This window comes from Natrix helvetica, assembly GCF_964273705.1.
Source record: "Natrix helvetica genome assembly, chromosome: 2".
NCBI classification, from domain to species: domain Eukaryota; kingdom Metazoa; phylum Chordata; class Lepidosauria; order Squamata; family Natricidae; genus Natrix; species Natrix helvetica.
In genome coordinates this window covers 243,731,518-243,743,730 of record NC_138552.1, presented here as the reverse complement: position 1 = coordinate 243,743,730, position 12,213 = coordinate 243,731,518, and the positions used below count along the sequence as shown (strand labels likewise).

The following is a 12,213-nucleotide window of genomic DNA, read 5'->3' as shown; positions in this document are numbered from 1 at the left end:
AGCTCTAAGAAGGATCTACTTAGTTCAGTCTGATTTAATTATGGATGGATAGATAGATTTTTAAATCACGTCTTGATTTTTAAATGAGGAAAAGGGCTGGGGTTAAGGCTTTAAGTGACCATTGCAAAGGACTGTGAAAAATCTCTAAGGTGCTAAAAGCAATCACATATTTTCAATATTTTTTAAAAAAAGTATACTTTAACAGTGTCATTTTATTTTAAAATGAAAGTCTCTAGTGAAAAGTGTAAAATAATACAATATCTCATTCCTGATAAAGACCAGCAGAGGGGAGAAGGAAAAAAAAAGCACACAGCAGAAAGTATCCTGGAGATGCTTCCCAGAACAGGATATATTCACAGATGTCAGGCTAACATAAACTAACATAAGTTAACTAAAACTGATAAGTCTTTAAATCCTACAGATGATTCTTTTATGCAAGTGTAATGATTGGAGGTCTGTGGAGATTCTCAATCATCCATGTCATGGTTATCTCAAAGGTGCTTTTTCAAAAGGCAATTGGACGTTCTTTATTTTTCCTTGAAGACGTTTTGCTTCCTATCCAAGAAGCTTCTCAATACATTTTAATATGAACATTTTGTCCTAGTACTCATCATTTGTTTGGTACTCAAAGCACAAGGTAGAACTTGTTAGTGTTGGCTGCTTTGGGATTCACTATTATTTCTTATAGGAAAAAATTGTTTGGTTCTCATCATTTTTGGTACTCATTTCAATTCTTGGAACCAATTAATGAGGAGTATCAAGGTGCCATTGTATGGCCTATCACCATATTATAAGTGAACTACAGTTGAGAGAACTCATGAAGTTCTACATTAAAGGTTTGCACTATTGCAAATTAAAACATTCATAATATACTAGAGCACTAATGACTTTTACATCATGACTTTCTCCACAATGTTTCTGTTCCACTTTGATGAACTAAGATTCAATTACCTTAATATTACCATTGGGTTTGGAAGGCTCTGGCCATCTGAGTAATAATGCCCTGCCATTCTCTTTCTTGTCCACTGTAAAGTTGCTTAGGCCACTTGGAGAAGCTTCCAGGGTGCGCACTGAAGTCCAAGGACTAGCAACTTGGCCAGCATTATTGACAGCAGCAATATGAATGTAGTAGGTTGTATATGGCTTCAAACCAAACAAGTAAGTTTGATATATATCTCCCTGTAGATAAAAGAGACAAACTTGTGATTTTGATGTGTGATTTGCCTGAAGATCAAGCATTTACAAAAAATATCTTACACTATCAACTAGACATATAAAAGTGTTTTTGTGGAAGTAGTTTTTATAAGATTGATTACAATGTACTCTCATAAGCATGTACGGTAATATTGAATGGACTCCACTAATGTCTTGGGTCAAAAATGTACTTTTTGGTCATAAAATTCTTCTGTTTTACTATTCTCTGCCACCATCCATGCTACTTAATTTTTCTCTTCTCCCATTACAGTCTATGCTTTCTGGGGCTTTAAAAAAAAATGAAGCAGTGTATCTTCATCATCAGTAACACCCTAAATTAAAATGTAAAGATCTAAAACCTGAATAAAAATGGTTTAAAATACTGTTCAACTCCACTGGGAGTCCTAAAGAATCAGGTTAGGGACAGATCATTGATCACTGACAAATGACATCGATCTATGTGGTTGCTAAGAGTTAACACCAACTTGATGACACATTATCAGTCAATCAATTATTAGACCAACTTAAGTGACTTGGCTGAAGAAGAAGTTCTCACTGTCACTGCTTTCTTTTCTTCCTCCATCTTCACTGAAATTTTGTACTGCCCAGGGTTGGGTCAGAACTGGGATTCAGTATCCCTAACAGCTTCCCAATTCTGGGACAGCTGATGAAGTATTTTAAGGGAGATTCAGGTTAATGTCTGGGTTCCAAATAACATCCAAAATTAAATCAGAGTCCAAGGTAAAGTATTGCTCAAAGTTCCCATTCCCCGCCTTCCTGAGCGCGCTCCACCGGCTCGCGCTCCGCGATCCCCAACAGCAGCTGCTTTTCAGTGCTTTTCTGTGCGTCTGGCATTTAGGACATCTGGCTATCTACCTAAATGCCAGACGCACAGAAAAGCACTGAAAAGCACTTCACCTCCAAGCCACTTCGTCTTGATGACGTCGCCGACATCGCTGCTGGGTGCGGCCGGATGGAGGTAACCAGAGTGGTGCCGAGGGGTCCGGGCGGACGAAAGAGCGAGTGAGCGAGCGAGCGATGGAGGATCAGGCAGCCTGATCCTCGGTCGCTCGTCTGCCGGACTGCCTCGGCGCCACTCTGGCTACTTCCATCCGTCCGCGCATGGCAGCTGCGGCAACGTCATCAAGCCCCTGCCACTTCTGGACATCTATTGCAGTCGCGAGGAGCGCGCAAAGTACAGCGGAGGCAGGAAGGTTATTGGCGCTTCCGAGAACCCTCCTGCCTCCGCCGGTTGCCCAGCTGGCACCGCCCCGCGCGCGCTCCTCCTCCTCCCTCCTCTTCCTCTTATATATATGAAACTCCCTTGTGGATATTATTATTATATATTATTATTTCATGATGAGAGGTGAGGCTCTGCCTCCCCTGTCTCCCCTGACAGCACGTCCCTGATAGTAAAATAAGAGAGAGTGTGGCAGGCCAAAGATCCAGAAAGGAATATGACTGCAGAACTGACATTCACTTTCTTTTCAGATGGCAGATAAATGGTACAGTTCCCAAGGAAGTGAGAGAAGGCCCTCTCCTAAGAGATGAACCTCTGAAAGTCCAGGCCAGGAATGTGCATTTTTTAAACCAAAGTGAGTAAGGATGCTTTGTGTTCTGTAGGGAGAACGAGGCAGACAGGGACTGAGGCAAGGCAGGTTGAAGCTAACACAACCTTTATTCAAAGTGAGAAACAGCTCATAAGTATGGCAAACCTCGGACTGGCAAACAGCAGCAAAAGACAGCTGACAGCTCTTTTATAGTCGAGCTGTCAGGCGTGTAACCAATCCGGTGGCTGGATTCTTCCGCCGGCAGGCTGCTGCATCTTAGCCAATCAGGAGTCAGCAATGCAAGTCTATGGCAGGGAAAGTTCAGTACATAACACCCTCTCCTCCCAGTTGGCACATGCGTAGTCCACCAAGTACGCTGGCCGATGTCAGATCCGCCCTGATCATCTTAGTTCAGGGGTGGCGGCCATAGGAGGAGTCTCTGCTGGCTGAGCCTGCGGAACTGCTGAGACTGAGTGGCCGAGATGGGGGGACAAGTGACCATCGCTGGACCAACTGGACTACAAGGTAGGGTTGGCGATGAGAAGTCATTGGAGACGGGCGCGGAAGCGGCTTTGGGCAGCGTTAGTTCGCCAGGGCAGGATTGGGACTGCCCTGGTTGGAAGTCTGAGGCACCGGTCGATCTTCGCCGAAGTTGATTAATGTGTTGGAGTCAATCCCTCCCATCGTCGAGCTGGACGAGGAGGACTGAGGCAGCGGGAGCAGGGTCCTCCGCTGGCGCTGGCGAAGGGCAGCGACTGAGGGCATCCACATGCCCCAAATTCTTCCCTGGCCTATAGGCAAGCTGGTAATTGTATGCTGCCAGGAAAATGGTCCATCTGGACATTCTAGGCGATAAATTTTGCGGGGTCTGGCAGTCTCCCGCCAAGAGACCCAAGAGGGTCTTGTGGTCTGTAACCACTGCCTCTAGCACTCCCTGCACAATTAGTTTGTCTAACTCTAGGTCTACCTTGGGCCGCAGGGCAAATGGCACTCTCCTAGGCTTAAGGCGGATTGGTGCCACCTGGGGGTCCAAATTAAAGGAAATAGGTGTCCCCGTATATTTACTCAGCCGGTCGTCAAAAACATCTGTGAACTCGCTGGTCAGTGCAACGAAAGGGTCTGGCACCACGGAGTGGATGCCGGAAATATTGAGCCCCAGCACGGAGAACCAGTCCAGCCCTAGGAGGCTGGGCAGCTGGCCATCGACTATGACGAGAGGAAGAGGCCCTTTGAAATTTTGGCAGGCGACTTGGAATGTGCCACAGCCCACAATAGGAACTAGTTGCCCTTGATAGTCCTTGAGGCGAATTGGGCATTGCTGGAGGGCAGCCTTAGCAAGGCTGGGCATTATCTGCTTGATAGTGGCCCACGAGACAAGGGACTTGGAAGATCCCGTGTCCACCTCCATTTTACAGGGCTTCCCCTCAATGTGAACAGTCATATAAATTTTGCAAGCCAGCTTTGAGAGTGATGCGTGACTGACAGCCCATTCAGAGTGTTGCTGGTCATCAGCAATGGCGAAACAGTCCCGGCGGTGCATAGTTGCTTGTCTTGTGGACTGCCTTGGCAAGGCGTGTTCAGGTGGCCGAAGAGCAACATGCATGGCCGCCCTGCACACCTTGGCAAATTGTCCCTTCCTGTCACAACGTTGACAGATGGTGGCTTTGAACCTGCAATTTGCCCTTGCATGGTTCCCGCCACAGCTGAGGCAACTCGGCTGAGGCAAAAAGTCTCTCTGTGACCGGCTTTTTCGGGTTGTCAGGTTGAGGCAGCTGATGTCCACTTCAATGTCTGAGAGATCGTCTGCTTCGACCTCATCGTAGCGGACAGCGTTGCCTCTGCTGGCATGAGTGGCTGGCGGCAGAAATTTTTGAATTTCTGCGGTAGACTTATTAGACATCTCGTATGCCGTGGCTTCGTCCACGGCTGCCTGAAGTGTCAGCTCTTTTCGCACCAGCAAACGCCGCTGAAGTCTGAGGTCTCTCAGACCAGCTGTTCTAATAGGGCATCGTCCAGCACAGGGAAATTGCAGTGTAGAGCTGCCGTTCTGAGGGACGCCATGTAGTCCGACACAGATTCTCCTTCTCTCTGGACTCTCTGTCGGAACGCATAGCTCTTTGCCATATGTGAGGGAGTTGGAGAATAATGGTTCTTCAGCTTCTCCAAGAGTGTCTCCCAGGGCATTGAGTGCACTGACTGAGGGGCTGCTAAAGCCCTGGCTGTGCCAAACATCTCGTGGCCACAGGTGCTGAGGAAATAGCCTCTTTTACGGCCACTAGACAAACCAGTGAAGTCGTTTGCCTCCAGGAAGCACTCAAACCTTTCGAGGTAAGCATCCCATGTTTCGGTGGCCGGGCTGAATGCTGAGAATGCCGGTTGGGTAGCCATCCTGAGAAGGACGGGCGTGAAGGATCAGAGAAAAAAAAATCAGCGATGAGCGACATCTCATCGCTCAGTGACTTGAGACAGCTCTAACAGTGACTTCGCCATTGTCCTTTACCTCAGACCTGATCCCACCTTCGTCACCAGTGTTCTGTAGGGAGAATGAGGCAGACAGGGACTGAGGCAAGGCAGGTTGAAGCTAACACAACCTTTATGACAAACAGCTCATAAATACGGCAAATCTCGGACTGGCAAACAGCAACAAAAGACAGCTGACAGCTCTTTTATAGTCGAACTGTCAGGCGTGTAACCAATGAGGTGGTTGGATTCTCCCGCCAGCAGGCTGCTGCGTCTTCGCCAATCAGGAGTCAGCAATGCAAGTCTATGGCAGGGAAAGTTCAGTACATAACACTTTGAATCTTGTATGGGCAGCTTCACTATACCACTTTGTAGCTCCTTAAATGAAGTGTGCCTTTTCTAGGGTACATTTGGCAACTGCGTAGGTTCATGGAAATGCATGTTTGAGTTACTACTTGGGCACATTTAGCAAAGAGTCTCTTGACATTTTTAATGCCCATTCAAAACTGGCTTCAGAATCAATTGTGATTCTGGCACATTTCTGCCGAAAGAAAACATCTCAGCTCTTTCATAATATTTGCATTTAGAATTCTTTACACACCTTTCCCTTTGATGGTGATTAGATACATCCCCTTATGATTACTTCATTAAAAAAAGACTCAATTTCTTGGTTTTAGTTAAGTAGCTAAAAGCCACACTTCCAAGCTGCTAAATATTTAAATATCTGGTAAGCGGCAAGATGAAAAAATAATCTCTTTTTTTGCAGAAAAATAATCTTTTTTTAAATATTAAAAGTTACATAGTAAATATTTAATAGTTATTTTCCCACAACAATGAGTTTCCCTTTTAGATAAATATAACATAGCATTTGAATGTCCATTTTGAATATTAAAGCTCAAAACCCACCATGACTGATTACAAATATACTATTCAATGACAATTATTTGTTACCCCTACCATGTTGAAGAAGGTAAGCCCCTGTGAGAATAATAATGATGAATGCAAGGGGTTGCGGTGGCTAAATAGGATTTTTTGCCTTTCATTCATTGCAAAGATGAGTAAAACTTCCTCAGCTAATAGACTTAAATTTGCAAAAAGCACTCTTATCAATCGGATGCAGATGTCAATGGACTTTCATTTATATTCATTCCATTCACATTTATTTAAAAGACCCACTAAATTCGGTAAAGGTTAGAGAGAACTGTGTATTTCTCCTTTACTGCAATCCTAGAATGCTTCCGGGGAAGATTTTTCTAGTGAGATTTACAGATTTTATTTTTATTATTACCTAGGGAGAGGATCCCAAAATTGCTCAATCTAAGATCTAGGGACTCTTCTTTTGTTATTGCTCAATTTATTTTTTTCAAGAATCATTGTACTGAAAATTGTGGAAGAGTTGTTGTTATTATAAACCAGGAAATTCAAGTTAAAACCTAAAACAAAATTTATTTTTTCCAAGTGCTGCCTTTCCTTGTCTCTTTGGAGAAACAGTGCTGAAGCCACTTCTGATTTCCAATGAAGAGGAAAAAATGGAAATGCTGCAGGTCCCAAGCCTGCAGTCTAAAAACAATGAAAGGAAAATACAAGAGGCAAGTTTGAAATTAATTAGCAAAAGCAAGCTGGAAAATCTCCAGCTAGATCGTTAAACTAACCAAAGAAAAACAAAGGTTTAAAAGTCCCATTGTGAGTATATCTACCCAGAATGCTGAAATCTACTTAGCTTGTACTATATACATGTAAACACTATTAAAATTCTTATATCTGTTTGTTTCTAACCTTCAATTGGGCAAAACTGGAACGTATAGGGCAACAATTGAATCAATACTTAAAGAATGCCAGACCTATCATTCTGGTGAAAATGAAATTTGGGGAAATTGTGGTTGCTTCAGCACAACTGTGTCTTTTGACTATACTTCCCCAAAACCTTTATACTGTGAGTTGCAAGGGAAATATTTGCATCTCAAAACTATATGTAGTCCACCATGTTCTGTCCACCCAATTCATTAGGTCCCACTGTCATTAGCAGAACAGTGAATAGAAAATGTGGAAATCCTTGGTGTGGGGAAGCAGAGTAAGTTGAGTGGTGTGACTGTTGCACGTTTTCTGATATTGGCAGGAACATCTGGCTAACGAGATTTATTATCTGTTTATCTCATTAAGATCTCTGCCTAGCAGTATGTCTCCAAAATGACAAGGCCAGCACTTGGGTTCATTCATTTTCTCCTCTCTTAGCTTCTTTATTGTAACCATACCCATGGAATAACTTCTATGTTGGTCATGCAAACACATTGGGATTGGGATGCACAGCTCAGGTCTCAGTTTAGGGGCTCAAGACCCCCACTCTTTGCTTCACACTTTACTTTGATGTTCTGTGACTGTGACTGAGGATGACTAAATGGATTGCAAGGCAACACTCAGAGGTGCTGGACTAAACATTTACTACTTGAAAATGGGTCTGGCAAAACTAAAATGCCTCTTTTTTTCTGTATCTCTCTGTGTCTCACTATGCCAGCCGTGTCTGCTCTTTCTGCTAATCTAGGTTGTCCTCACTGGACCATGGGATGCTGAGACATCATAATGGCAGGCTGAGCACCAAGTACCCAAATCACAATCCCATGACTGCATGGATGCTGCAACCAGCAGAAGTGCAACTACCATTCATACAGTGTTGTTGTAAGGTTTAACAGCCATGGAACAAGTGGTTGTTAAATGAGGACCTACAGTATATGCCTAAGGCACTGTGCTGTACTTTGTCAGTGATGACAGGTCCTTCAAAGAAACCAAACCTGCCAACAGGTTTACCAATGCTTCTGACATCTCAAAGCCAGTGATCTCCTTTCCTATCTTTGCATCAAAAAGGCATTGCAGAAAAATCCTTGAGCATTCCAAATAGTACTTGGCAGGATTAATAGTTTCCAAAGGATCTATCAGATTTGATGTCTTCATCACACTGAGCCAAAAATGTCTGTCTTCATTCTGGTGCCTCCTCATTATAGTTTATAGACAGTTTGTTAAAAAAATCTAATGTTAATTTTAGTTTGGATCAAACTGCTGTGCCCTTGAATTGCAAACTCGAATAGTTCTTTCTTCAAATCTTGAAGATGATTCAAATTAGAGGTGATTTGCATAGCAATCACAGCAAGATTCTTAGTAATAGAGATTACAAATAACTAATAGACTTGTAAAACAAAGTGCTACAATACTACAGGTTATTACATTTTCCGTCTGACAGGTGACCTAGTTTTAAAAAGCCCTTTATGATCACTTAAAAACTCAGGGATCTGAACAGATTATGAGAATAAAGAAATTAACTCAAACACACACACATATAAATACTTGGGGATCTTTAGCTATATCTTTTCTCATAAAAAGCCTCAGAAGCATGTGTGCTTTAAAGAAAAACATATGCATATTGTCAATAGTAGCACCTGTTCAATTACAGTTTATTTCAGTATGGAGAATCCAGTTTAGCCCCCTAGATGGCAATACTATCAAACAGTTTTTATACCATGAGTACTTAATGATTAACAACCAGCGTTCAGTCATCCAACATACTCAAGGCAGCCATTAAAAAAATAACAAAAATGATTTCATTATAGATTCTTTTAATAAACATTTATGGCTTAGATCCTTGAAAGTGGAAGCATTCAAACTACCATAGCCAAAGGGAACTTGTAGAACACAATGCAAAATTATGGACTGTGGGTTAAAATATAGAGTTCAAATTGAAGTTCATGCTTGGCATAACAATCTGGCATCAGAAATTATGCTGGCACAAAACACTATTAAAATTAGCTTTACAATCGGATGCAGACTATATTAACAGTGTTTTATGAAAAGAGTTATCTATTAGGCTTCAGCAACTGAACTTTTAAAAGCCTACAATCTACAATTTGCATCTTAAGATTTAGTGGGGGAAATGGAATGAGCACATGAAGTTAAATGATTGTTTCTGATAAAAAAAATGAAGAACTTTGGTTACAGAACAACAGAAAAGTATACAGCATATGCCATATATAAAGCTCATGGTTCATTGTAGATATTTATGCATATAAATATGTGCTCATGAAATAAACATGTAATATAAAGAAGTTAATTTTAGAGAATGAACAATTGCCATTCTTTCTATAATAATCTAAAGAATATCTACATAAGTTCAAGATAGCTTAGAAAAAATTTGTTGACTACTGGAGAGGTTAAAAAAAGCCTCAAAATACACAGGGCGAGCTTAAACACAATGCAAGATGCCATCAATCAGTTAATTGTGTTTCATTATATTTCTTTAAGATGCAGATCATAATTTTGGAGACGAAGTTGGGATATACAGTAAATTCAGTAAATAATTAAATTACACAGTAAATTTATGATCACAATTAATACATCATTATATTTATTTAAAGAATACAGGTTGTAGGATGGAGAGGGGGGGGTTAGAAAAAGGACCACAGTACACAGATATCTTTTAGTCCTCATTTCAAAAGTACTGGTGAGAACTGCTCTCTTGAAACTGCAATTTCTCCTGACAGAATTGCCAATAGCATCTGTGAAGAAAAGCACAGAGAAAAAGGACTGAACTCCTCTGTGAAGCAACTTGAATCTAAGACTCCTTGGGGAGCTGTCTTTACCCATCCTTTGAATTACTGAACTGGGAAAACTGAAGACCAGCAGAGACAGAGAGGCAGGCAGGAACTCCCTGTCTCTGAACTGAAAAAGATGACGGTGACCAAAGCAGAAGGCTGCCATATGAAAGATCTCAGATTGTCTTCAAAAAAGTTGTCTGTGAAGAGAGCCACTTTTCATAGGTCCTGATCAAAGTAGAGAGTTGTGATGTGATGGCACTCTGAGAACATTCTAGTTGAAATCCCATATGGACTTGACCTGTGTTATCTATAAAGAGCAGCTCTGTGTACCATATTCCGTGAATCTCTCAGCTCTTGGTGCTGTTTTGAAAGCATGTATATTAAGTACAATTATGTCTTTAGTTCAGCCTGAATATTGTTATACACGTTTTCAGTTTGCTGCTTCTACTGTTTTACATTTAATCCTGACCTACCAACAGCTAGACTATTCTTTCCTGATTTCTCATTCTAGGCGGCTGCTTGATTGTGTACTATCTGAACTGCATGATGTTTTTGTTTTCCTTGCAAAACCTATCTCACTGGCTTGTCACACAGTATATCTTTGGACTCCTAATTTTTATTTCCAATAACCATAATTATAATTTGTAGATAACTAGTTAATTAGGATGATATCAACTATAAAACCATTATCTATTATGTTCGGACTTATCAGTTGTGATGGGCATAGTTTATTACTTCCTGTCTATCTACAACATATGGATTTTCAATTCCTGATAGAAATAGGCAACTTGCAAATTTTTATTAAGTCCCTCTAGAGCTTTTGTTGCTTTTGTTGTCCCTGTTAATTTGCCTACCTAAGTGGCACCTATCTATTTACTTGTGGTCTCCTGCTTTCAAACTGTTGGGTCAGCAGGAGCCGGACCAAGTGACGGGAGATCACCTTGTCACATGGCAGCAACCAGGGTGAAGAGCTTTGGTGAAGCCTACAGTATAATGATTATATATTAGCCCTGTTTCCTGCATATTTGTTCAGCCCCTCCTGGCTTTGGTATTGAAAGTGTCCTCTACTTGAAAAGACTTTAAGGTGTGGGGCTTCTACACTGAGTTAATTCTATGGTAATTAGCCTTTCAAGAATGAGGCCCTTCAGGATACTCTGATATCTATGTGGTCTCCAAACCTTTTAGGGACAGTAATCACAAGTATGAGTATTAAGTCAAAAAGGAGAGTCAGTTTGGTATACTAGTTAAGGCATTGGGCTATAAACTAGAAGACCATGGATTCTAGTTCTGCACACAAAACCATCTGGATGACCTTGGGTTAGTCATTTTTTTTCAGTTCCAGAAAACAGACAATGGCAAACTACTTCTGGAAAAAAATACATATACCACATTCCAGGGACGTGTGGTCAGGGGAGGCAGGGGAGGCAGAGCCTCACCGCTCTCATCATGAAAATAAAAAAAAGGGAAAAGGGAAAAGGCACTGAGGAGCCTTCCGCACACATGGTTCGGGAATGGGACCACGTGTGCAGGAGGCTCCTCTAGCCTCAGCCTCCCTCCTGCACACGTGGTCCCATTCCCCGCCTTCCTGAGTCAACATGACTCAGGAGCATGAGCCGCGGTCCCACGGAGCGCGCTCCGTGGTCCTCTTCATGTTGACTCAGGAGTCAGGAAGGAGGGGAATGGGACCATGTGTGCAGGAGGCTGAGGCAGCTTCAGCCTCCTGCACATGTGGTCCCATTCCCCGCCTTCCTAAGTCAACATGAAGGGGACCGCGGCTCGTGCTGATGACATCACCACCCTCACCAGCCATAAACCTCACCGCACGTCACTGCCACACTCTGTGTCTCACACACTCTGATGCCATCAGGAGTCAGCTGAACACAAGAAGGCATTTTTCATATATTTTATTTCTATTGGCTATTTTTTGCTATCACCTTTCCTCATCAGTTATGTTTCCTATCTCCTAAGCTCTAAAGAGACAGTCTTCACGTAGGTTAAACCAAACAAAAGAGCCAAAAATGATTTCTCTGTCTTTAAACCAATATGCTTATTTTATGAATAGATCTTCTACATCCTGATTCTGAGAAAAGCTTCTACAGCCACATTCCACCTTAGATAGAGTCACTCCACAAATAGCATTTCCAAAATAAGGACAGCTTCGGTCACATCTTTTTCACTGGATCCAGCATCAGGTTCTTCCAGTTTAAGGATGTATAAATCTGTAGCTATCCTACATAGAATTAAACACTTATAGCTCTCATCCTTTTCCCCTAAGCCAATTCAAAACTATCTATGGAGACATGTTTTTCCTTCTATAACGATATTTGGATGAATTGCTATTTGCACAGTACAAACCTACATGTGCCTAGTTAAACTTGAATCCAGCTGTGGGCAATAAAAGCTTATGCCCAATAAGATAGTAAGGCTGC

At 42.1% G+C, this 12,213-nt stretch overlaps 1 protein-coding gene across 1 annotated transcript in view; it reads right to left on the bottom strand.

Annotated features, from left to right (window-relative positions):
• The window catches only part of USH2A (usherin), a 507,951-nt gene that overhangs the window by 33,405 nt on the left and 462,333 nt on the right, over positions 1 to 12,213 (bottom strand). Inside the window, exon 64 of the mRNA XM_081943929.1 lies at positions 952 to 1,179. Within this exon, the coding sequence (XP_081800055.1) occupies positions 952 to 1,179 (228 nt within the window). The remainder of the gene's footprint in view (positions 1 to 951; positions 1,180 to 12,213) is intronic.